General features: G+C 41.6%; 1 protein-coding gene across 3 annotated transcripts; it reads right to left on the bottom strand.

Moving 5' to 3' along the window:
• On the bottom strand, nt 1-25,787 carry LOC124131801 (myosin heavy chain, striated muscle-like). 3 transcript variants are annotated; one of them, XM_046495287.2, is made up of 38 exons: nt 25,456-25,787; nt 24,775-24,918; nt 23,235-23,391; nt 22,991-23,018; nt 22,559-22,661; nt 22,135-22,227; nt 20,799-20,862; nt 20,023-20,121; nt 19,161-19,264; nt 18,508-18,640; nt 17,623-17,741; nt 17,321-17,470; nt 16,976-17,146; nt 16,669-16,848; nt 16,102-16,228; nt 15,862-15,923; nt 15,550-15,637; nt 15,221-15,338; nt 14,645-14,902; nt 13,835-14,300; nt 13,519-13,728; nt 12,967-13,112; nt 11,890-11,980; nt 10,930-10,986; nt 10,474-10,727; nt 10,007-10,085; nt 9,654-9,899; nt 8,624-8,820; nt 8,237-8,369; nt 7,780-7,996; nt 6,829-7,069; nt 5,791-5,983; nt 5,061-5,321; nt 4,022-4,261; nt 3,256-3,456; nt 2,235-2,387; nt 1,820-1,843; nt 1-510 (listed from the first exon to the last, which is right to left on the bottom strand). In XM_046495287.2, exons 1-37 carry the CDS (start codon nt 25,648-25,650, stop codon nt 1,841-1,843), a joined length of 5,781 nt encoding a protein of 1,926 aa, XP_046351243.2. In that variant the 5' UTR covers nt 25,651-25,787; the 3' UTR covers nt 1-510; nt 1,820-1,840. The 3 variants fall into 3 exon arrangements, with proteins under 3 accessions (XP_046351243.2, XP_046351235.2, XP_046351252.2); XM_046495279.2 differs by lacking the exon at nt 1,820-1,843; XM_046495296.2 differs by lacking the exons at nt 1,820-1,843; nt 23,235-23,391; nt 24,775-24,918; nt 25,456-25,787 and adding an exon at nt 21,656-21,736 and having other exon boundaries at nt 22,991-23,024.
• Between the last annotated feature and the right edge of the window lie 925 nt (nt 25,788-26,712).

Genomic DNA, 26,712 nt, shown 5'->3' with positions numbered 1-26,712 from the left:
TTATATTGATAGCATTTATTAAGTATATTACTGCCGAGACGTTACATCACTCTACGAATATACTGGTAACTATAGTAACGTATACCACAGAGCAATAGAATGAGCGTTCGTTGTGCTGAATCTGTCCAATGAGAGGTCATTATTCACAGCCTCAGGCTGAACATCATGTACATGCCCGTCTAACACGAGCCAGAATAACAATAAATACAATATTAATAAATACAATAATATCACTAGCAGTGCAGAGCAGTTCCATGTTTGGCCAAGGTCAAATTCTCAATTTTTCAATTTTCTCAAATATTTTGACGTAATAACCTTGAAACCAAAGGAAGTCACAGACAGAACGCACAAGAGGGCGTTTCCCCACGCCCCTCCTGCGTCCAACTGGAGCGTTGGGGTTGGGACAGAAAATGCATAGATTATTATCTAATAATCGCCTTCACTCTCATTGGACATTGTAGAGGACAGGTAAGAAGAGTGAGATGTTAGTCCCCGAGCAACACTTCCTCTCTGAAAGAAGAGAAAAGACCGGATCAAATTTAATGCATTGCACAAAGGGTAACGCACTGTACATTGGTACCGATATATGGTCTCTGGTGGTACGCATATGCATGGTGGTGACTCACACTGATCAAATTCAATCCTTAACACAGCACACATCTAGCAGCTTCAGACCACAGAGGCTTAATTTGCTAAATTTGAAGCAGGTCGCTATACTACCTGCTTACGTTTTATGATCGTGGATAAATAACAGTTAATGATAACCCTGCACGCAGTTGGTTGGTTGGTTTGTTGTTTAACGCCGCACTCAGAAATATTCCAGCTATATGACGGCGGTCTTTAAATAATCGAGTCTGGACCAGACAATCCAGTGATTGACATCATGAGCATCGATCCACGCAACTGGGATCGATGACATGCATCAACCAAGTCAACGAGCCTGAACATCCGATCCCGTTACGACAAGCATTGTCGCCTTTTACGGCAAGCATGGGTTGCTGAAGGCCCATTCTACCCCGGATCTTCACGGGTACCATGAACGCAGAGACATCATACAGATATATGACCTAAACATGGACAACCCAGTTTGAAGCGGAGTCACTCTCGGATAATATTTGATCGATGACAAAGTCGATTTACTTTTAGAAACGTTACTGCAAAATTTCAAATCAAACCAATGCGTTTTTGGTATCATAAGGTCAGTATTTAAGCCGATGCGTTTATTGTGATCATACTTGACAGCTTTGGTACGAAAATGTAAATTCCAAAGTTATCTGTCATAAATTGCCGGGCAAAAGAAAGTATACACCATGTTTGCTGGTGGCTAAAATGAAACAAACAAGAAAAGGTTATTCGATGGTTATTCATTTGATACGGGTATCTTAGCTGTGCTAAGGACCTCAAGTTTGCAGTGGTTCGGTGACAGCTTTCAGCCGAGTAAGGTTTGTAATTTAATGGTGAAATTCACTTTTCAAGTGTATAATTTCTTTTGCCCGTCAGTTAGTGTCACGTGAAAAATGATGTTACCATGCGAACTGAACAAAAACATATTTTTCAACTTTAATACGTATGTGATGATTTCAAGCATAAATGTGCAGTGTGCACTATGGACAAATACAAACTCGTCACAACACGAGGCATATATTGTAGAATACGGATCATTGTTACTCCTAATTAATCCATGTTGCTACAAACCTACAGGTTCCTATTGTGTTAAGGTGGCTAAGAAGCAGGTTAGGCGATTTGCGCAAAATGACATCTATCAGCGTTTCTACTGTGGTACTACTATACGAAACGGATACGTTGGGGGGTCACTTACGCTCGAAATGTGTTGAATCATTTACTGTAAATAAAATATCAATCATGTATTCTTACCCTCGTCCATTAAGTCTTACTCCCCATAATCCAACGATACACTCCACACGGGAGACCTACGTTCACAATGGCTGTTTGTTGTTTAAATACAAAATTGCTATCTTGTGAAGTTGTTATTCAAAAGGTGTGTCAAACCTCTGTTTAGCTGTGCCGCTTGTTTAACCTAATATCATATCTGCCAACCCTTTCCCTTTGATACATTTTCAATAAACCCAAAACCACACTTTCAAGACTTGGTTCTTCGATGTGATTGATGGAAAATAGTTACTCCAGGACATAAGGGTTCATGGACGTAGTTTTGTTGTTGTTCTAACTTTATGTATTCGTCAGCTAACGCTAGTTGTGTTGCCTGTACTCACGCTGGACGAATTGGCTGCCATGGAGACCGAACTGCGGTACTTGGCGCGCAGTTTGTTCATGGTGGTCTCGGCCGACTCCGCCCGTTCCTCGGCGTCCTCCAGCTCTGTCTGAACCTTGCGGAACTTGGTCAGGTTCACTGCAGCGATCTCCTCCTGTAAACAGGAAGTAAACAGTGATACAATCAGACTCACATACAGGAAGTAAACAGTGATACAATCAGACTCACATACAGGAAGTAAACAGTGATACAATCAGACTCACAGGGAGTAAACAGTGATACAATCAGACTCACATTCAGGAAATAGACAGTGATACAACCAGACTCACATTCAGGAAATAGACAGTGATACAATCAGACTCACATACAGGAAGTAAACAGTGATACAATCAGACTCACATACAGGAAGTAAACAGTGATACAATCAGACTCACATACAGGAAGTAAACAGTGATACAATCAGACTCACATACATGAAGTAAACAGTGATACAATCAGACTCACAGGGAGTAAACAGTGATACAATCAGACTCACATTCAGGAAATAGACAGTGATACAATCAGACTCACATTCAGGAAATAGACAGTGATACAATCAGACTCACATACAGGAAGTAAACAGTGATACAATCAGACTCACAAACACAATCAGACTCACAGGACGTAAACAGTGATACAATCAGACTCACATGCAGGAAGTAGACTGTGATACAATCAGACTCACATACAGGAAGTAAACAGTGATACAATCAGACTCACAGGGAGTAAACAGTGATACAATCAGACTCACATTCAGGAAGTAGACAGTGATACAATCAGACTCACATACAGGGTGTAAACAGTGAGATAATCAGACTCACTGACAGGTCGTAGACGGCGAGACAGCTAACTGACATACAAGTTGTGAACAGTGGTGGCTGACAATCCACAAAATTATAAACACAGAGAATCCTGTGATCAGCGGATCCTGGCTTGACAAGGGAATGCAACTCTACACCATTTACACGAAAAACGAGACTTACGGCCTCTTCCACCTGGCGCTTGTATGTCTTGATCTTGCCGTTCAGTTGTTCGATGACATCTTGAAGACGTTCAATGTTCTTCCTGTCCTCGTCAGCCTGGAACGCGATCTCCTTAAGACGTCTGTCTGCCTTGCGCATGTTCTTCTGGGTGTCCGCGTGGCGGCGCTGTTCGCTGTCAAGTTCAGTCTCCAACTCCTGGACCTGTGCATCATTCAGAAAGTACAGTTTAAGCAAGGATGTTGAGTAATTCGAGTTAATGAACTACTGGTTTATAATTACGGCCATAAAAAACTCATGGTACATGTATGACCATCGTCACTAAAAAGCCTTGCTTATGCCTTCGGATGTATCAAGCGAACGAGTATGGTTTTACGCCGCTTTTAGCAATATTCAAGCAATATCATGGCCGGGGACACCGGATATGGTCTTCACACATTGAGGAATCGAACACGGGCCTTCGGCGTGCCAAGCGAACGCTTTAACAACTAGGCTACCCCATCAACCCTCGGATGTACCACGTATGAAGGTTCATCTTGAACGTTTTCAAAGAATACACTGATGCCGCTTCTGTTCCTTGCTTTTCGTAGACGTTCTACTGACGTGCCCACTTGCACAGAACACTCTTTGATACAATTATTCATTCGCACTGATACGTTTCGATAACCATTGCTATGTTTTAATCACGAATTTACACTGATTGAAGTTCCAAAACAGTTTTGTACAAGAAGCCCTTATCAAACAACCCTAAAGCAGACTCATCACTTACCCTCTGTTCCAGCTTAGCAAGAGTCCTCTTGCCTCCCTTGAGGGCCTGCGATTCTGCCTCGTCCAGGTTAGTCTGTAGCTCCTTGACCTGAGCCTCGAGGCCCTTCCTGACCTTCTCAATCTGCATGCTATGATCCTGTTCCTGGCGAAGCTCGTCCACCATGCGGGTGGCGTCAGCAGCAGCTCGGGTCGCGGCCTCGTTTGCCTTAGCGACCTCGGTACTCAATTCTTCGATGTCAGACTGCAAGGTGACCAAGCCGTATTAATAGCCAATCAGTATTACAGTATTACCCCGGATCTTCACGGGTCCAGTATAACAGTATCATACAAATAAGACCAATTTCCATATTTGTTTTTAAAATATATATTTTTCAACACTGAATAATAATGTTGTTGATTAAAGAAAACAATTCTTCATTATATTGTTACTTCAGGTAAGCTATGTACAGGTAAGCTGCACTTTTATTATTTCATATTCGGAGTATGGTCTGTCATTTATTTCCATGATGAATCAGCTGACTAATAGGAATGATCGGTACTGAGTGAGTGAGTTGGGTTTAACGCCGCTTTTAACAGTATTCCAGTTATATCACGGCGTGTCACCTTAACGTGGGAGGAAAGCCCCAAGTGATGCAGGTCTCAGACGTTTACCACTTCGGTGAAACCCACGAGCACGGGTATGGTGCTGACAAACCTAGAAACATAATCGGGGCGAACCGGGATTCGAACCCACAATCATAGGTTTCTGGCGTGCCCAAGGGACGCAAGTCTTCACAGCGAATCACGGCGCCTTAGACGTCTGGGCAACCCGTGCCCCCGTACTTCATGTACTTCAATACAAGGAAATGTCTTTAAGAATATGTTTGTTAACATATCCTCGTAACAATCGACGAGTTCCCCCTTTTTTCCATGTACTTCCGCTCATATAGTCTCAAAAACTGATAAATCACGTGACAAGGCATGCGCTAAACAATCTGGCAAATATGAATGATCAACCACGATACACGCCCACGTGAGACCACATGCATGTATTGACGCACCTGCATGGCAGTAATGTCAGCTTCCAGTTTCCTCTTCTGGCCCGACACAGATTGCACCTGTGCAGCGAGTTCGTTGACGCGGTCATTTGCGTCCATGAGCTCGTTCTCAGCTCCCTTGCGGGCCCGATCAGCAGAATCGAGTGCTGAACGAAGTTCCTCGAGCTCTCCGTTGAGGCTGTTGAAGCGGCGTTCGGTCATGTTGACATTATCACGGGCTTCATCAACCTTACGCTTCTCCTCCTCAACTGCTACCTCCAGTTCCTGAAGAGATGTCAATTGGTTAGGCATCGTGACATTACTTATCTCGGACAAGAGAACAAACAGTAAACTACGGCAATAACGAGCTTAAAGGACCACTAATCCTAGTTCGTAATAACCGTAGTTCGTTATCTCTCTCTCTCTCGCTCTCTCTAGCTCTCTCTCTCTCTCTAGCTCTCTCTCTCTCACTCTCTCTCTCTCACTCTCTAGCTCTCTCTCTCTCTCTTTCTCTCTCTCTCTCTCTCTCTCTCTCTCTCTCTCTCTCTCTCTCTCTCTCTCTATATATATATATATACAAATGTCCAGGACGTCATATCGCTCAGTTCGTTATAAGCGTGTTCGTTATGAACGTAGTTTACTGTATATTCGTTTATAATATCGTGTATCTCACACGTGTCTAAACGTTCTATGCAACAAGAACATATGCAGACCGGATATAATCAAAGACAGTGGTGCCTGTTCCGTGCCTTACCTTAACAAATTGCTGGTATTTCTTGGCGTTCTTCTCAGCATCAGCTTTGCCTCTGTTGGCGCCATCAACAGCCACCTCCAACTCGTTGATGTCGCCTTCCAGTTTCTTCTTGATCCTCATGGCCTCGGCCCTGCCCTTCACCTCGGCATCCATACTGGCTTGCATGGAGTCGAGGGCGCGCTGGTGGTTGCGGCTGTCCAAAACACACAAGGCACAGTTCTAAATGTTCGCAGGAACAGATGTAAGAAGACAACCATCTACTGACCAGCACTACCACCTAGGATCTGGCCTCCAAATTACAGGGCCCTGTTTACAGTAGTTTTTCTGGTGGTGGTTGTTTTTTTGTAGGAGTGAGTGAGTGTGTGTGGTTTTACGCCGCTTTTAGCAATATTCCAGCAATATCACGGCGGGGGACCCAAGAAATGGGCTTCACACATTGTACCCAATTCGGGAATCGAACCCGGGTCCAGCGTGTCGCGCGAATGCTTTAACAACGAGGCCACCCGACCGCCCCTTTTTAGTAGGAAGCTAGGTATGAACACTACATGGCGTTTCAAAACACTACTTCATAAAAAGTTTCTATTTAGTGAAGGCTGTCGATTGACTTGAAAATGAAAATGCTAATGCTTCTGGACAAAGGGCAATTAGTAGAGACAACCCCTTATTCAGTTTATAACCCCAACAAAAGATGAGAGGTTGAATTCGAGAGTAGGGTATTTCAAGCAAGCTGGGGACAACACCGATATTGGATAAGCACACTGTACCCATGCCTTGGGTGCGATGAGCGATTATTTCAGCCATCATGTTAACTTTTCTTATGCAGATGACGAGCTTCCGGTACAGCAGGGCACGCTTACCCCTTTCGCGAACACCTGGTGTCATCACGGATTATCAATGATCCATTCATATAATGTTCACCATTGTTTTGTCTTTTACGCCCAATCGAATCTGTTTCGGAAACCGAAACTAATTTTTTTCTGGCGTTGACGTTTTATTTTTATCCAAGCGCCCTTAATACCGAAAAACGTAAATACAAACCGTGTGTTTTCAAATTCATCATCCTTCTCATGAAGTCTTCTGTCAGTATCAGCACGCGCCTGGGCCACCTCGAGCGTCGCACGGACGACCTTTGCCTCTTCCTGTTCCAGTGCGGACTCCGCCTCCTCCAGGGCTGCCTGGAGCTCCTCCTTCTCCATCTGGAGACGTTTGCGGGCCTTGTCCAGGTCGTGCACACTGCGGCCTCCGTCAGACAACTGGTCCGTCAGGTCATGGATCTCGTCTGCACAGACAGAACACGCTGTAACTGATCCTCGTAATCACTTTCATAATGCTATTCCCAAACTGCACACATGCAGCATCTGTTTGAAATATCATATGCAGTCGAACCCCATTGTCTCGAAATCGGATGTGTCAGAGCCAAGTTCTATAAAGCGACCGTAGGCCTAACGTCTTATGACAGTCGTATTGTAACAGAGCCCAGGTGCCAGGTATTTAGAATTGAAATATATCAGCTGCGCAATTTAGATGCTGTTCCCACCAGCTCCGAATTGAGACTGGGGGGTATAAACAAGAGTTAAAATCGGAAATGTTGTGTCTGGCTTGCAATCAAAATCAAATTGAAGACGAATTTCATTTTTTAATAATTTGTGATCGATATGTACATTTAAGACGAAAATGTATACCCAAAAAGTTTTACCTGTACCCCTCCATACATACGTTTAATATTTTAATGGCATCAAATAATGTAATAATCATTCAAAATCTATCCGTATTCATTTATAAAGCAATGAAACTACGTCTTGTGTAAATCACCTAAAATTTGGTATTATAATGTTTCTCTCTCACTGTATACTCTGTAATGTATTATGGGCCTGTGGCCTACAATACATAATGAATAAAGACTATATGTGTAGCTGCTTTCCGTTTTTATCATGTTTGCATTTTACATCATTTCACCCAATAGTTGCCACTATATTCACTACTACGCACCACTGAGGTTCTTGTTCTCCCTTCTGAGTGCCTCGATGGAATCGTTGGCTTCGTCCACGGACGCGCGGACTCTGAACAGATCAGCAGAGTAACCGCGGGACTCCTTCTGTGACTCCTCGAGCTCCGACTGGAGGTCCTTCACCTTGGACTGCCACTCGGCAAGAGTCTTGTCAAAGGAACGCTGCCTCTTCTCCAGCGAGTTGGCGTTAGCGTTCGACTGTGGAGTAGAGATTGAGTTAGGGCTTTTAATACATATTAAAATTTAACTTTATTTATGGTCTGAAATGTAGGTATGTAAAATACCAGTGTGTTAAAGGACCAACTTTACAATGACCATGCCACATATGTAGGTATAAACTATTAATATAATAACATGAATAATGCGTATGAACCGTGAATCACTGGTATCAGTTTAGCTCGGTTAAAATGAAATCAGTTAACGCCTTCTCAGACTCACTCTCTCGACATCGACCATGAGATCCTCAAGTTCTCCCTGAAGACGTGACTTCGACTTCTCAAGGCCGTTGATCTTGCCGTTAGCAGTTTCAAGGTTCTGCTCAGCCTCGCTGAGTTTAGACTGCAGACGACGTCTGTAACACACAAAATTTTATTTTTTTCGGTTTCCGAAAACATCTTTTAAGCCTTTTGACTTTTGAAGCATCAAACATGTGTCTACAAACATGTCCTGAAACTGTAGAAGCGTTTCATAGCGCCGCTATGTCACAACAACTGAGAAAACAACACCGTTTCACCACGCCATACCACCAAGATCTTCCTTGGATTGCACCCGAATTACAAGAAGTAGTTTCATAAAGACATTAATGTTATTGTGAAATGTGCTCACTTAGCTTCCTCCAGCTCCTCTGTGCGGGCTTGTCCTTCGCTCTCGAACTTTGACCTCCAGTTTTGAGCCTCGGCATTTGCCTTGGACAGCTGCCTCTGAAGGTCAGAGCGGGATTCCTGCTCCTCCTCAAGCTGCTCACGAGATGCGTCCAAGTCGGTTTTCAGGTTGCGGACCTCACTCTGGAGCTTCTGGCGAGCCTGCACAGACGAGGTGAAGGTAGAGGATACTTCTGTTTAACTACTGTTGTCACATAACACTACCTTCCTTTCAGAACATGGGATCCATTTTCCCTTTTGACAATAAGCTATCTTCAAATTAACAAAACAATACGATGTAACGATGGATCTACACTAAACTACGGTTATAACGAACTCAAAGGGACCACTTATTTTAGTTCATAATAACCGTAGTTCGTTATAAGCATATATACAGCATATATACAACAAAAGGCCCGGACTAAAAAGTAAGTTTGTTATATCGGTCAGCTCGTTATAAGCGTGTTCGTTATAAACGTAGTTTACTGCATGTACAACTTTGGGACGATGCCAATCTGATGCAATGGAACCCTTTTTTATCGACTTTCAGACATACAGTAAACTACGGTTATAACGAACTCAAAGGGACTACTAATTTTAGTTCGTTATAACCGTAGTTCGTTATAAGCATATATACAGCATAACTACAGCAAATAGTCGGGACCAAAAAAGTAAGTTCGTTATATCCGTCAGTTCGTTATAAGCGTGTTTGTTATAACCATAGTTTACTGTATTGAAATCGCACTGACATCTACTTTAGCACTGTTCTGTTAGTTCTCATAAGTATTATTGCCATTAAAGCGCCCCTGAAACCAGTGTAGGTATCCAGGACCCGGTTGTATCAAAGCCTCATTAACTAATGGCTACATTAAATCCTAATGAAACATTAAATGCTTAATGCACCATTAGTTAATGGCATCATTAAAGTTTGATACAACCGGGTCTAGAACACTATGAATGATTATAATCAAAGGAATTTGTAAATGATGTATTACTCTAGTCTCATCCTCCAGGCTTCTCTTGGTATCATCGAGTGCATTCTGCAGTCCATTCTTGTCCTTGGTGAGTTGGCCGACTTTGTGTTCCGCCTCCTCCAGCTGACGAGTTGTCTCAACAGCCTCGTTCTGGAGTCGGTTCTTCTGGCTTTGGAGGTCACTGATCTGTCGTTGACCATCCTCGATCTTGGAGTTTAGTTCTGACAGCTGGTTATCCATCTGTTTCGAAAGCTTGGTGGACATGCCCTGGTGATTAGAATAGTTTGGAAGTCTTAATACATTACTAGGGTACATATTTGGGTTAGAGAAGCTGTCGCTGCATTGACCAACATATTAGAAAGAAAAGAACTTACAGTGTTTTTCTTGACATATTCGACCTGATTTTGTAAGTCGTCGATCTCTCCCTTCATCTGGTTTTTCTCCTTCTCCAGACTGAAATTACAGTGTCAGAATGTATCCAACCCTAACATCGATATAACATCATGAGTTTGTTGATGATCGAAAATCGTTTCATGCCACTGTCAGCCATATTGCAGGCGTATCGTAGCATGTGATGCTATAATGTGCTTTGCACAGTGACACCTTGTTGAGAATTGAACCCGGGCTTTCGACTTGAGGAGCCATCATTTTTACTATTAGGCTATTGCAGAGTTCCTGTATGACTGCAGTGAACAATGCTCGTTCTTTTTAGACATTATTGTAATGCTTAACACACAACACAAGCACTCCACTATCGCTACATCATTAATTCATGAACAAAATAAAATCAGTTACTGATTTTAAGGATCAATGTAAGGAACCAATCATTGTAATTAATTACCGGCTCTTGACCTTCTGCAGTTGATCGACCTGCTCACTGAGCTCGTTGGTAGCGTCAGTTTGCTTCTTGCGGAGTGTAGATACCTGAGCCTCGTGTTGCATGGTGGACTCCTCAAGGTCACGACGGAGCTTCAGGAGCTCCTGTTCACGCTTCTTGTTTAGTTCAACCTGAGCGGAAGTGGCTCCACCAGCTTCGTCCAAACGTTCTCCAATCTCCTCGAGTTCTCGAGACAAATCATTTCTCTGTTTCTCAGACTGTTGGAAAGAGACAAATCAGACAATCAAATATCTAATACATGCGATTAGATTGAAACAGACTGACCGGTACGGTTGTTGTCAACGGTATTACATGTTGTATCTATTCAATTATATGAATAATAAACACTATTTCTGACAAATTGTCCAGGTATAGGATTAGCGTGATTTTAGCAATTTGTACTATCTGGCTGCTACTGACCTTTGCTCTGGAAGATCGCTCAGCCTCCAATTCCTCCTCAAGCTCCTCGATACGGGCCTGTCAAGCATCAATTTATGGTGAATTATTGTTCATTCACGACACATGGATCAATCTCTTAATCACCGCCCACTATATCAGAATATGAACATGTCCTTTGCTCAAGAGTGATATTACGTTACCATGACAATTGGCACTTTGGATTTAGATGGATATTGGCAGCAGATAAGCAAACATAGATATAAAGAAATGGCCAGGGTTCCTGTAATGTATACGTTGAATATGAATATGAATATATGTTGAAATGAGTTATCACAATAATGAATGCTTAATTATTTATACCAGGACAGTGGTTCTTCCTCGTGGGAGAAGGCTTTCTTTGAAGAGTGCTGGACTTAGTACAAGGAGAGGGTAATAAGGTATTCAGATAGGACAATTGGATAACTTCAATCGGGATGGAAAATAGTGGAAATGTGTGTCTCACCTGGAGGATTGAGAATTATTATTGTGGTGGTTTGGAGGAATATACAATGAAGGCAACGTTTCAACAAGAACATATAGTCAAGTGTGGGATTTTGTGTTCTGAGGGAATACTTGGGGGATGCAAGACGTAATTAATATGGGCAAATTGTTTAATTGTTTTGGAGTCATTAATTTGGGAAGGATGTTTTGAACAGATAATATCTAGAAGGATAAACATTGATTGGATGGGCAAAACAAGGGTATGGTCACGCTTCAATGGTCCCAAACTTACGTATATATAACCGATTCATCGTCTGAAATCAATTGTGTTCTCCGTTTTACATGGTAAGAATCAGTGTATATTCTTTTTTACTGTTACAGAAATAAAAAAAATGTTAGGTGAACTGTAACCAAAACATGAATGAACAAATTAAAGTTTAATGCAATAATATTTCTTTACATGACAAGTTTAATGTTGTAAGATTTAATGGCGGTTTCTACCTGAAGCTCTTTGATCTTCCTCTGGAGTTGAGCAACTAAGGATTGTTCTTCTTCCAATCTGGAGTTGAGGCTGTTGATCTGCTGGTCCTTCCTTTAACACGAATCATTCAGCATTGTCTTAAACTATTTTACTGAACAAAGATTACCAAGGTCCGTAAATGTTAACATTATCATTTATAAATTGTTTGATAGGCATTACTTAGAAGTTGACAGATGACAAGGTTGACACAATTTTATGGATAACAACTTCTTTAATGCTGTCATAAGCGACATTTCGGTATAGATCCTTATACCAAGCCTCAAGCAAGGCTGTCAAGCATCACTTAACCTGTTTAATTGGCTTCATGTCCCATTGGCCTCCAACTATGTGTTCTCTGTCCATCGTGTCGTGACAGTATTATCCTTCTGTTGTCAACACTTACTCTTGTTATAACTAATCTTGTAGACCCGTGAAGATTCCGGAGTAGAATAGGTCTTCAACAACCCATGCTTGCCGTAAAAGGCGACTCTGCTTGTCGTACAAGGCGACTCTGCTTGTCGCACAAGGCGACTAACGGGATCGAGTGGTCAGGCTCGCTGACTTGGTTGATGCATGTCATCGATCCCAATTGCGTGGATCGATGCTCATGATATTAATCACTGGATTGTCTGGTCCAGACTCAATTATTTTACAGACCGCTGTCATATAGCTGGACTGTTGCTGAGTGCGGCGTTAAGCAACAAACCAACCAACCAACCAACCTACTCATGTATGAAATTGTTGTTACTGTTAATCCTCCACCTACTATATACATTCTGTACAATGTCCCTTATTCGGACTTGCTTGATGACGGTATAAGGATCTTTACCGAAATGTCGCTTATTACAGTATTATAAGTTGTTGTCCATAAAATTGGGTCTACCTTAGCATCATTTATAGAGCAAAACCAGAATAATCGTGTAACATATCCTTTTCTGACACTGTCAATACCAAGGTCGATAGGATTAAGATGGTTGTTAGAACCAAACTGGACAGGTACTGACATCTTAGTTGTGTCACGTTGTTTAACACTATTTGCTTAGTTCTGTAGGACATACTTTCTGCCTGCCTCTTCAAGTTCCCTCTTTGCCCGGTCAAGTTCTTCTACAGTCTCATTCGATGCCTTTAGGTCCTGCTCCACCTTCCTCTTGGCTTTCTCAACATCACCTCTCACCTTTTTCTCGCGCTCCAGATTATCCTCCAACTATAGCATGTAGACACAGGGAATTAGCATGCATATGATGCATTTATATGCATATATATATATTCAACCAGAACAGACCGATAGAGTGAGTTAGTATGGTTTTCCAGCACTCTAAGCAATGTTCCAGCAATATCACGACAGGGGACACTCAAAAAGTACTATCTTTCAGGTGAACAACTGACTTGCCTTTGCATGTATTTGAGGCAGGTGCCACCGATGGGGCAGGGTACTCTCGCATTTTGCATAACAAACAGCAGATATTGTTGGATACATGGTACACATGGCCGTGTATTGTATTGATATTTAAGAGACTATTCCCGATTTTGAATTATTTTACAATTCATCGTTCTCATTTCGAGCCAAAGGGACTGTAGGTGTTATTGAATAAACCACATCATTGACTCACCTCATCAAGTGTCCCCTCAAGTTTCTGCTTTAGTTTGTTGAGGTGATTGACCTTGTCTTCCTCCTTCTGAAGATCGTCCAGGGTCCTCTTGTGCGTGTCCTCGAGATCCTTTCTGCCCTTGGACATCTTGGCGATTTGTTCGTCCTGAGCTGCCATCTCATCCTGGAGTGTCTTTATCTGGTTGTCTTTGGTCTGTTTTTCTTGTTCAGCCTAATACAAATATCATTTATTCAAAATGGTTCTAAAAGCATACGTAGGCAGTTTTAACATTAATACATTATTGAGTACAATATATCGTATCAGAACACATAATTACCTTTGCAAGGCTACCCTCAAGGTCTGTTATATCTTTCTTGTAACCTTCAATTTGGTCTAAAAACTTCTTCCTTTGCTCTGACGCATCTGCGTTTGCATCCTCCTCATCCAAAAGACGTTCCTCCAAATCCTTCAGCTGCTGTTCAAAGTCAGCCTTTTGCGTGACAAGTTGTTCAATCCGCTCTTCCTGGTCGGAAAGAGTGTCACCCTGAGACTGCACTTGAAGGAACAGGTCATTCTTGTGCCGGAGAAGGTCAACGTTCTGTTCCTCGAGTTCCTTTCCTCTCTGAGTGACCTTGGACAGTTCGTCCTTGCATTTGGCAAGTTCTTCTTCCTTCAGTTTCATCTCGTCCTCGGCACGTGCAATGTTCAGGAGGGGCTTGACCTTGGTGTAGAATCTCCACCAGAGCCAGTTCCTCATGGCCAGCCACTTGCGGATGTTCTTTTGAATCACTGACAAGGCAGTTCTGAAAGGAAACTTATTGTCATTATAGATGTAAACTGATATTGGAGAAGAAGAGGAAGACATTAGTCTGTCTGTCTGACATTAGTGGATCAGCGTCAGCATTCAAGTATATAACAACAACACTGGAAGGTTTGGATTCATATTCCGATCTCACCTTACCCCATATCAATTCACATTTGTGTGAACAAAGATGCACTTCGACTGATGCACAGAGGCGACATGAAGTTTCATAAATCAATAATGTTACATCTTACTTGAGAGAACGTGGTGAGATTGGTTTCTCTCAAAACTCTAACAATAGCAAGGGCTATGCAAAAAAGCCTCTACCCTCTGATCGTAACAAACCTCTTGTCTTGGAGCCTCTTGTACGATTTACGCATCAGGTAACCCCTGATGTGGGCCTGCAGCATAGAGATGATGGCGGACAGACGCTCGTCACGGAGATCCTCAAGGTAACCAAGGACTCCAGCCTTGAAGAAGACTTTGGTATTGCCAAGACGGTACTCGGCTGTGTCCATCTGAAGGGCCAGCAGAATCTTCTCCGATACAACCTTGCCCTCGACGAAACCCTGGGGGATGGCGTTAGGAGCCAGGATGGAGTATCTGCAAGACAAATGGTCTCCCATCATGTTGTTCACAGAGCATTACCAGCAGTCCTATTGATGCGAAATTGTACAGCTAGTGATGAAGAAATTGGAATCTTGAAAATGTCCTTAGCGCGAATTTAACTTCTATGTCGTATCATCTAGTATATATAGTCACTTGATATATAACGAAGACACTCAATATCAGTTAGGTATGCACATTAATTTTATCAACACTCCCAGGGGATTGGAATTATATTTGCAAAATCCGGTTTTCGTATATTTATCAGTGTTTGTTACATACTGAGTGGAGTTGATGTAAATCAGGGTTCCATACCTCTGTTTGAACTCAGAGTATATAACTCTGCTGGGGAATCCCTTTCTGCAGATACGGATACCTTCTAGTACACCGTTACACTGAAGCTGGTGGAGCACAAGAGCAGCATCAATCAGTCCTGTAACAATAGATGCAAATACATGCAGTGATTTAAACTAAACGATATGATCTCTCTCTGTCTCTCTGTCTCACTCTCTCTCTCCCCCCTCTCTCTCTCTCTCACTCACTCTCTCTTTCTCTCTCTCTCTCTCTCTCTCTCTCTCTCTCACACACACACACATATTAAACACTATAGCCTCACAGTAGCAAAATGGAATATGTTTTCTTACCTGGCTGCTTAAGTTCATTGGGGATGATACAACGCACGAAGTGGGGGTGAGTGCTGTACAAGTTCTTCATCAGCTTGTTCAGAGACTCCTGTAAAAAAACAAGTTAAAAGTTGATGTCAATGAATAATATAACTTTGCACTGCTAATTATCTGAAGGTTAACATAATGCACGGTATTCCATAGTTCATTGGTTCTTTTAAAGATTCGCAATGCAACTGACGATATACACACAAATGTGTAGAATACAAATACCAGCGGTGTACGTACATCGGGCATTTAAGAGCCTTGTTCTAATAAATGATGATAACTTACCCTGTGGGTTGCAGAAATAGTCTGGAAAGCTGAGCTCTTCTTCTTCTTGCCACCGCCTCCCTCTGTAATCAATATGAATTCATATTTATTAAAAAAAGCGACACTGACAAACTGTAACATCTATACTTTAGTGGTACAATGCGTACAACTCATTTCTTGTGTAGTCCGCATTGATATTGCTGAGATTTGGGGCGTACTCGCTCGTTCACTCACTCACTCACTCACTCACTCACTACCCACCTGCAGGAGCCGCCGCTGGGAAGAGGGTCTGAACCAGGGATTCCTTGGAGTGAGACAACAGTTCTACTACAGTCTCATTGATGGGATCCTTGTTCTTCTCCAGCCAGCCAGTTATGTTGTAGGGCACCTGTAGAGGGAAAAGGGGAGATTAACTTCCGATTACCCCGAATTTTTGGTTCCCCTTCATAACAGTCAAGCAATGTGTAACCGGAAGTGAACATTTATAACAAATTGTTAGGTCTTGTGATGCTTCCAGTAGGTGAGAACATGTTTTTCTGTTTCACAACAATCGATGGTGACTGGAGATGCCTATTGATTTGTTTGTTTCCAAACGGATTATCATGATACATCTAACCAAATCAGAACATGTAAACTAGTTCAAATAGAAGCGACAAAACCCTTTCAATTTTCACAAGAAAACTGCCAAAAGCAGAATAATGTCATGCTTACATTGATTGTGTTATATCTATCAGTCAACTAGTACTTATGTTGGTATACGAAATGGCAGATGTTTAGAAGATCGCCCAACAGTGGGTATCGCATAAAGTAGTTTGTTACAGAACTCACAGTTCCAGCATAATGCTTCAGGCAGAAGTCACCGTGGGCGCCTCCCTTGAGCTTCTTGTCCGGCTTGAGGAAGTTGGGAGACTTGCCCATGTGGTTGGTGTACAGCTTGTCCTTGAAGGTCTTGTCAGACGCCTTGGGGAACATGCACTCTTCTTCCAGGATGGACAATAGACCCATAGGCTGAAACGAGAGACATTGATACAGATCAATGTCACGCTATTTTAGTCATCAAATACTTGTTTTTGTGTTTGTTCATAACTGAGAAGGCATGGGTCACATTTATTGTAACATGGATGTGTGGTCCTACCTTTTCAATGAGCTCAATACAGGCCTGCAAATCCATGCCGAAGTCAATGAATTCCCATTGGATGCCCTCCTTCTTGTATTCTTCCTGCTCCAGGACAAACATGTGGTGGTTGAAGAACTGCTGCAGACGCTCGTTGGTGTAGTTGATGCACAGCTGCTCGAAGCTGTTGAACTGTTCACAAAAGGGCAGATTACATTGGACACCGATCGGATTTTTTTGTAAACAAGGATTTATTACAGAACACGTTTTGGGATTCATTTAGGTTCTGCTTACTTGGATAACTCAGAATTGATAATGTTTCTGATAGCATATTTACGTAAATAGTTTCAGCTATGCCGAACTTACATCAAAGATCTCGAACCCAGCGATATCCAGCACGCCGATGAAGAACTGCCTTGGCTTCTTTGTGTCGAGAGTGATGTTAACTCGCAAGACCAACCATTTGAACATACGATCGTACAGAGACTTAGCCAGGGCATTAACCGAGTTCACCACCTGGAAATATAGCAGTATCGAATTTACGTTCATAAATACGGTTTTTGACCACATAAATACCGTAGTCACTCCAAAATATTATCAAATCAGAAAAAGAGTGAGAATCAAGTCTTTACATTATAAGAAATATTGAAATGGGCGTGACGACAAACCTGCTCCTTGGTACGGCCCTGGGTGACGTAATCGGCGCCGACCTTAATTTTGGGCTTGAGCAAAGACTTCAGAAGATCACCGGCGTTCACGCCTAAGAGGAAGGATACCTTTTCGGCCTCTGCAAGATAGGAGTATAAACTAGTCAAGGCCAATGGTACGAAACAGTGAGAGAGCGAAAGTAGCATGTCAGCAATAGTCCAGCTACGTCACGGACATGCACACTAGTGGTGGATATCGTGAACAGCTGCCCACATCGTTGGGTTTCGAATACACACAAACAACCGCGTGTCACAGTGTCACCTCATTTTAGCCGACTTTCGACAACCATGTATTACTGAGGACCTTTCATGTCCCAGAATCCACACGCAGCTTAACGAAACAAAAATAATATCGAAACAATACCATCTTACAAATATTTTGATATACATGTATTTGGAAAGCTATTCCACACTATTAAATGTACATTGAAACCCATTACGCAAGAAAAATCCGTCAATTGGACGCTTACTGTTTACATTAGTCAAGATTCGTTCATCTGGAAATTTGTTAATACGGACGATTTCACACGGAATGTTACCGCACGAGAATAAAGGGGTTTCAATGTACTCATAGGACCCGTGAAGATCCGGGGTAGAATAGATCTTCAGCAACCCATGCTTGCTGTAAATGGTGACAATGCCTTTCAATGACGCATGTCATCGTATCCCAATAGCTTGGATCGATGCTCATGATGTCAATCACTGGATTGTCTGGTCCAGACTCGATCATTTACAGACCGCTGTCATACAGCTGGAATAATGCTTAGTGCGGTGTTAAACAACAAACAAACAAACAACAGTGTATTCATAGAGCAAATGTACAATAACAACTATGACAGGTCATACCTCCACTTCCATCAGCCTCGGCCTGTTCGCCTCTCTGCTTGAACTTCATCTCACCAAGATGGAGGATGGTGCCAGTACACTTGTACATGCTGTTCTTTTCCACCTCCGTGAATCCCAGAACATCGTAGGAACTCTGTCACCACAATAGTACAATAATGATTGGATGTACAAGGTTTTCTGTAAAGGACTGAGGTCAAATTGCGGCTCTTGCGCAATGATGACTTAGAATTACATCATTGCCAGGGCTAATTTGCGCATCAAGCGACCAGCCTTTACTCTTGTTTGTAAACAAAAATGTGTTTTGGAAGTCCCAGTAAAATCTTTTTTTTTTCAATATTTACACATTGTTTTTCTCATAATTAAGGAGGAGTGATAAAGGATATCCTTAATATCAAAGATCATAAAAACCCCAGCATCTTTACTGCCATCCTATTGGATCTAGTTGTCTGCACGTTGAAGCGAACAACAATTTTGAAAGAAGAATAAATACGCAAATGAAAATAGGTTTTCAAGTATTTTGAGATTACATTAATGTTCTCGACTTTTAATATCTAAATGTGTGGAACTGCGAATTGGCAGAGGTACTATGTTGGCCAGAAAATAACCTGGGTTGGACATTGATTTTATATTTAAGGGACTATGTTTTAACTCACATCAGTAATTTTCATTTCCTCGACGTCATCGATACCGTCGACCGTGAGGGTGCCCTGGTTGATGAAGGAGTAGAGACCGGGGTCAGGCGTGCACAGGATCTTCTCTGGGGAAGGAAGACGTTGTTAAATAAACACGTGGTAGTTTTGATAATGATGCCGCATGCAGTCAATGTTTCGTGATACATGAATACTACATAAATAACAGGGTAAATACTACATGAATAGGAGGGTTAATACTATATGAATAGCAGGGTACATACTACATGAATAGCAGGGTACATACTACATGAATAGCAGGTTAAATACTACATGAATAGAAGGGCAAATACTACATGAATAGAAGGGAAAATATTATATGAACAGGAGGGTAAATACTACATGAAGAGGAGGGTAAATATTACATGAATAGGAGGCAAAATATTACATGAAGAGGAGGGTAAATACTACATGAATAGGATGCTAAATGCAATATGAATAGGAGGGTAAATATTAAATGAATAGGAGGGTAGATACTACGTGAATAGGAGGGTAAATACTACATGAATAGCAGGGTAAATACTACATGAATAGAAGCGCAAATACTACATGAATAGAAGGGAAAATATTATATGAACAGGAGGGTAAATATTAAATGAATAGGAGGGTAGATACTACGTGAATAGGGGGGTAAATACTACATGAATAGGAGGCAAAATATTAAATGAATAGGAGGGTAGATACTACGTGAATAGGAGGCAAAATATTACATGAAGAGGAGGGTAAATACTACATGAATAGGATGCTAAATGCAATATGAATAGGAGGGTAAATATGAAATGAATAGGAGGGTAGATACTACGTGAATAGGGGGGTAAATACCCACCGGGGATTGAAGGGATGGCGTTGGAACACATCTGGTAGAAGATGTGGTAGTTTCTCTCGGCGGACTGTTGGAACGTCACGCGAGACTTCTCCAGCAAGTCTGGTAGGCAAGAAAATAAAAAATAATCATCATGTACATCTTCACATTGATGTGCACTATAAAACACTGCACACTCTATTCGTCTCCAAGGTTAGAACAATGTGTTCGACCTTCCACTTGAGGTATTGAGAGTCGGCTGTATAGCATACTTCTACATACAAATGATGATGGTCATCAACAAACGATGTTCACATCATATACCAGTGTGTTGTATCAGCATTTCACATGCAGGAGAGGGTATTTCAATGGTGCCATAACCATTGTCCCTTTGTCATAATGAATTTGTCCAGGTTTTTAAAACTATTTTTTGTGATAGAGATTCGAATATGAATATCCTTACGTATTTACACGTTTGATTTTAAGCAGAGCGTTTAAAATGCGTGACTTCAATGACATTACAATGACATAACAATAACTTTACAATGACTTTACAATGACATAACAATGCCATAACAATGCCATAACAATGACATTACAATGCCATAACGACATAACAATGACATTACAATGACATAACAATGCCATAACAATGCAATAACAATGACATTACAATGCCATAACGACATAACAATGACATTACAATGCCATAACGACATAACAATGACATTACAATGACATTACAATGACATTACAATGACATAACAATGACATTTCAGCCCTATCCATGTGGTACTTACAGGTCTCAATGTCAGCTCCGGCGATCTTTCCAGAGGTACCAAAATGGATACGGATGAACTTTCCCTGAAGATGATATATGACACGTCTGTGACACCAAGTGGCAGTTTCAGAACAAATAAGCGCAAGTCATTTAAAGCATGTGTAAAACATGACCCATAGTCCCGTAGAGCTCACGGAGACACGTTGGAATATATTCAGCGTTTAATACCTAATACATGTCCTACCGATCAAGATGGTTCTGAAAAGCAACCTTTCAATTTCACTGATCGATAACAATTAAATATGTTGAACACATACCATTGCCATTTGACATATGCAACTAGGTGTAAGTATTAGAAGCAGCATGTTTTGAATACATTATAACAGTCCTATTCAGATATGATATGAGAGGCAAAACCCTTCAGGTGATGTAACTTTGTCCTAATGCTACGGTATACAGAACAGAGTGCCAAGGAGTCAGGAGAGTAACGTGCATCATGCTAAGATACAGTATAGGACCTTTGTTCAATATATATCTATAAAAGGTACCATAGGACTACGGTTCTAATGAAACACATATGTGGTATTTTTTCAGCGACACACTCTAAATTCTAAATATGCTATCTACCCGATCCTTGCGGTGTGCATACATCGCTTACCCTTGTGGATGCATATATTGGTATACACACATTACCTACCTATTCATATCATGCTATCTGTTCTATGTAGATCCTGTGCCTATCAAGCCGACTATATTGTCTAGCTATATGCATGCTTGACACTAATACGAATAGAACTTGAGTACATATTTGACTAAAGCGTGATACGTCTAGAGTACACCATGTAACACCCACATCTCAAGGTATGCATTACTTACTCCTGTTAAGAAAAAGCACCATGATTACATCACTGAGCATGGTCTTAGTGTTGACTCACTCAAAGTCCATCTCCATGAGGTCTGAGTTTGGAAGTAAAGGTAGGATCACACTATTAATAAGGTGGAACACTTGTTAGACGAAGATAAGAAACAATGTCGTAGAAAAGTGTTGTTAGAAGGTGAATTATTCAACTTATTTGTTAAGTCTTATAGTCTTATATGTTAAGGTATATTAACTTGTTAAGCTGATTAGGGATAAACCAATTGGGGCTTGTTATTAAGGGTGGCATTTCGAATTAACCATAAAATAATGAGTAAAGGGAAAATTGTGAGAGAAAGAATAATTAGATTAAATAATAATTCTTATATTCAGTATTGAATACAGGTAGGTGATAACTTAAACGGGGATTGAACAGAATCGAGCCGGGGTCATTCCTCGGGTTGGTATGGCGGACATTACCGAACCCTAATATACTCACGAATCGGGAGGAGTTGTTGTTACGAGTTGTCTTGGCGTTACCGTACGCCTCCAGCACAGGGTTACACTGCACGATCTGGTCCTCGAGGGAACCCTATTGTGGGTTAGGTCGGGAGTTGAGGTACACGTGTTATTGATTTGTGTAGGGTTTGTGATTGGGGTGGGTGAAAGAAACATATTCGAAATTAATACAGATAATATACATATATGGTATTGGTTTAATATTAATAAGCAGCATAGGTTGATACGTATTTCAATTGAAGTATAACAATATAGCGTTATGTCACAAGACAATTTGTAAGTTTATTCAATTCTGTTTATTTGACTGGTTCTTTCGGTGTTGTTTTTCATTTTCGTAAGTTTTACATTATATATGCTCGATGATAATATATTTAAAATATGAATATTATTTTAGCTTTACAAACCTTCTTTTGATCTTCGTCGGACTTGCCACCGGCAGCGGCGACGTGGGCAAAGTAGGCGATGACCTTCTTGGTGTTCTCAGTCTTTCCGGCTCCAGACTCGCCGCTGTAATGATCCAGATATCATCCTGAATACCATGCTCAGTTGCTGGACACCTAGAACTCGCCCTCTCCTAATGGTACATGGCTCTCTTAACAAAATGAACGCTGCCTAAGACTGTGTTCCTTGTGGGAATTCTGACTCAGAGAACCACCAGGTCCCATGCTAACGAAGGACCAGGACATGTTGGTCTGACTTGGATGACCGTATGTCATCGTAACCCGATCGCTGTTCATGCCATCAATCACTTGCTTGCTTGAGTTATGCATTGTCACATTATTTTTTTTATATAGAAATACTTTTAATGGAGGTCAAGGTCACAGGTTAAAACTTACGTGATCAACATAGACTGGTTCTCGCGATCTGCAGAAAGAAAAGTTACTTGTAAGCTACTGCGCAGTGTTCGGTCGGGTGTTTTTCTTCTTTCTCAAGCATAAACTTGTTGAATAAAAGTCTTTTAACAACAAGAACATATGAAACCTTCTTTGGTATGTATCCAACATCTTAAATCTTTAAACAATTAAACCGAATAGATTTAGAATGAAAAAGTATCAAAGGCTTCAAATGATGACGACTCACCCTGCACCATGAACTGGTAGGCGTTGTCAGAGATGGAGAACAAGTGAGGAGGCATCTCGGTCTTCCTCTTGCCTCTGTACTTGGCCACGACGGACGGGGTGTAGATGGGGAGACGGCGGTAAGGGTTGATGGCGACACAGAAGAGGCCGGAGTACGTCTGATAAAAGATGTGGTGAGGTGAGGTGAAATGGGGTTTAACGTCGCGTCCAAGATTATTGCATTTATTTATATAGCGACGTGCATGCACGTGTATGTGTGTGTGTGGCTGCTTGTACTAGTCCGGGCTGATGCCGATTTATAGTGCTAGCCCACTGAGATACCATGCCGCAGTTTAACTTGAATACCCCACTCAGACACAGTATACTGACTCCGAGCCGACCAGTCCTTGGTTTAGCCCCTTAATGCCGAGCGCCAGAGAGGGTAACAACAAGTACCATCTTTTAACGTCTTTTGGTATGACGCGGCTGGGGATCGAACCCCGGACCTTCCGCTCTCCGGGCGGACGCTCTACCATTAGACCACGGAGGCGGTCTGATAAAAGAAAAGTCAATACATAAACTATACTGGGGCAATGGTTATATCATTCATCACTGGTATGCACAGGAGATATCGCTTATATTGGGTAAGATCAAGCGATATCTCCTAGGAGATATCGCTACAATGAAACTGCATCACAATGCAATCCATTGTGACGTTATCGTTACCATGACGTCACAATCAAATGACATCACTAATCTCTCTGCCACTGAAGCTGGTTAGCTGTACTTTTCACTCTCAAGACTGGTTATTACTGTTTACAAACTGAACAAGTTGGAAAAATGATTTTGGATGACAAATAGATAAACAGACAAGACTCGGAGTTTTCAACGTTTTTCGATTCGTGTTGATATACTTGATGTCGAGTGGATTCTCTATATATTCTATTTCCTGTGAAGCCATTTTAAATAGTCCGAATCAAATAGCCATAGGCATATAGTAATGTTCTGTCAAGTCACTATAGTTATCGTCCGTCCAGAATACTAGGGTCCGGACTATGCTGGCCGCATTGGTACCTTTTAGCTGATTGGTTATTTGAAGTCATTAGACGTCACAATGCTTCATCGTTGAGAAAAATACAATATGGCGGCGCACATTGTTCATGACGTCACTAATGGATATGAACAACAGGCATTTTCACGTTCAGCTATTTCCGTCAAGCCTGCAAAATAGCCAGGTTATGCCAGCTCCCTCTGCTGACAGATTGAACAACAGGGTGTCCTTATTGAAGAATTTATCTGTGGGGTTGACATTTAATACTTTTTATTTTCATTTACTTCCTTAAAATGTCAATGAGTAATATAATAACGGCCTATCTAACCCTCGTGAAACCATTATTCCTCGTAGCTCGTTGGTCATTCTCTAATTCACCAATATATAAATATATATAACTGTCTTCTGTTATCGACCTCAACATTAAAACATTAATTCGCGGCTAAAGCGGTAGAGGTCTGCTTATCGAATTATGTTGCCTAAAAAGAAGTACAGAGGGACGAAAACGTACATAGATAATAGCGGCTTCGTATCTGGCCCTCAAATTGTGGAGAACGCTAGCCTCATTTAGGTATGTCAAGTTGGCCATGTCCTCGATCTTCTCGAACTTGGGAGGGTTCATTGACTGGATGTCATCCTTCTTGAAGGTTTTGACCTGAGGACGAAACATTGAGAACATGTAAACATTGAGTTATTTACCATAGAAATAATAGCAATAGCAATATATTAAATATGTCAAATTCAGGTCGTTAAACGTTTAAAGATGTTTTCTCATGATCGTTGGGGTCCCTTTAGTATAAACCGTCAACTCCAGTCTAGATTATCTGTCGAACAGATTACATTGGGCGTAAAATGCAATTTTGGGGTAAAAATAAATGAATGGATAACTGAAAATCAGTGATACACCACGTGTTCAATGCCGTGGGAAGGAATTGTTTTTTGCAATTTTTGTTTTGTAGGGTAAAAAGTCCGGTTTTAATGTTAGTTCTATGAAATCCGAAAGAGGGAAATAGATATGGAGTTTCTTTCCTTGCCTAAACTATGTGTCATGGCTGCCAGCGAGTTTGAGCTGGTTTTTGCTCATGACTATTTTGGCTCACGTTGTTCATTGACGTCAATAGGTCGTTTATGGACTTGGCACCTGTCTTGTAAGGAATGCACGTAAAATATTTGCAAAAACTGGGGAGCTTACATCCAGCTTGTCTGTCTTGACGGTGATCTCTTCTCCCTTGGTGCTCTGGATTTCAGCAGCTCTGAATCCTTCCTTTTCATCAGGAACCCAGCAAGCTTTCTTGCCGTCAAAGGGTGTTACCATTTCCTTCATCATTTTCTTGCGGTCCACGGCAAGATACAACATATCCGGGTCTTTGGGGTCGTAGGACGCCATTTTAGATGATGGACTCGGGGCAAAGCTCCTCGAAAATTACAGCAACCCGAAATCGGGAGTTTGCCTGAAGATGATGGACAACACAAGGTGTTCACCAGGCCAACTGAAGTCGAGCAGAACAGCCCTAGATAGCCTAGCTGGGGAAGAAAAAATGAAGTGTTGTTTATACAAATAATGTAATTATCACAAGTAGATGATGAATGATATTTGTTATTTCACAAAATAAACCATATATTTTGTGTATGCACTCTCTATAAGACCCGTGAAGATCCGGGGTAGAGTAGGTCTTCAGGAACCCATGCTTGTTGTTAAAGGCGACCACGCTTGTCGTAAGAGGCGACTAACGGGATCGGGTGGTCAGACTCGCTGACTTGGTTGATGCATGACGTCGTATCCCAATCGCGTGGATCGATGCTCATGATGTCAATCACTGGATATTCTGGTCCAGACTCGATTATTAAAAAACCGCCGTCATATAGCTGGAATATTGCTGAATGCGGCGTTAAACAACAAACCCCCCACCCCCCCACCCCCCACCCCCTTCTCTATAAGCATGTACAGTCAACCGCACCAAAGAACGGATGACGTTAATGTGCATTAAACATCTGGGATTTTCGTGTGAAACAAATGGTCACAATCCTAGGCAAACTACACGTACATATATTCTTATGTCTCTTAAATAATTTACACATCGCATACAATTTGCATCTGGATTAGAGGTTTTGGCATTTAATGCCACGCCTTTGTGGCGTCCGCGCCCTTAGTTTTCAAGTCGACTACCTTAGATATGGGGGCGGAACTCATAGATTCTAAAAGCATAACTGAGTACACATATATTGTCATGGTTGTAAGGACGGACTGAACAAACCGAAATCACGCACCTAAATCGTCACATTCCTAAATACTGGTCGTTACAGTGCGGTTCGTACAAAATTGCGACGGTTAATAAGATCAAAATTTAGTTATTATACAATCAGAAGATAGATGTTTATGGTACGGTGAGGTGAGGTGAAATTGGGTTTAACGTCGCGTCCAAGATTATGCAAGACGTGCATGTACGTG

This window comes from Haliotis rufescens, unplaced genomic scaffold (genome assembly GCF_023055435.1).
Source record: "Haliotis rufescens isolate VD_foot unplaced genomic scaffold, xgHalRufe1.0.p SCAF_20, whole genome shotgun sequence".
Classification (NCBI taxonomy): Eukaryota; Metazoa; Mollusca; class Gastropoda; order Lepetellida; family Haliotidae; genus Haliotis; species Haliotis rufescens.
Note: the sequence above shows the minus strand (reverse complement) of the source record. Positions and strands in the feature narration are given on the sequence as shown.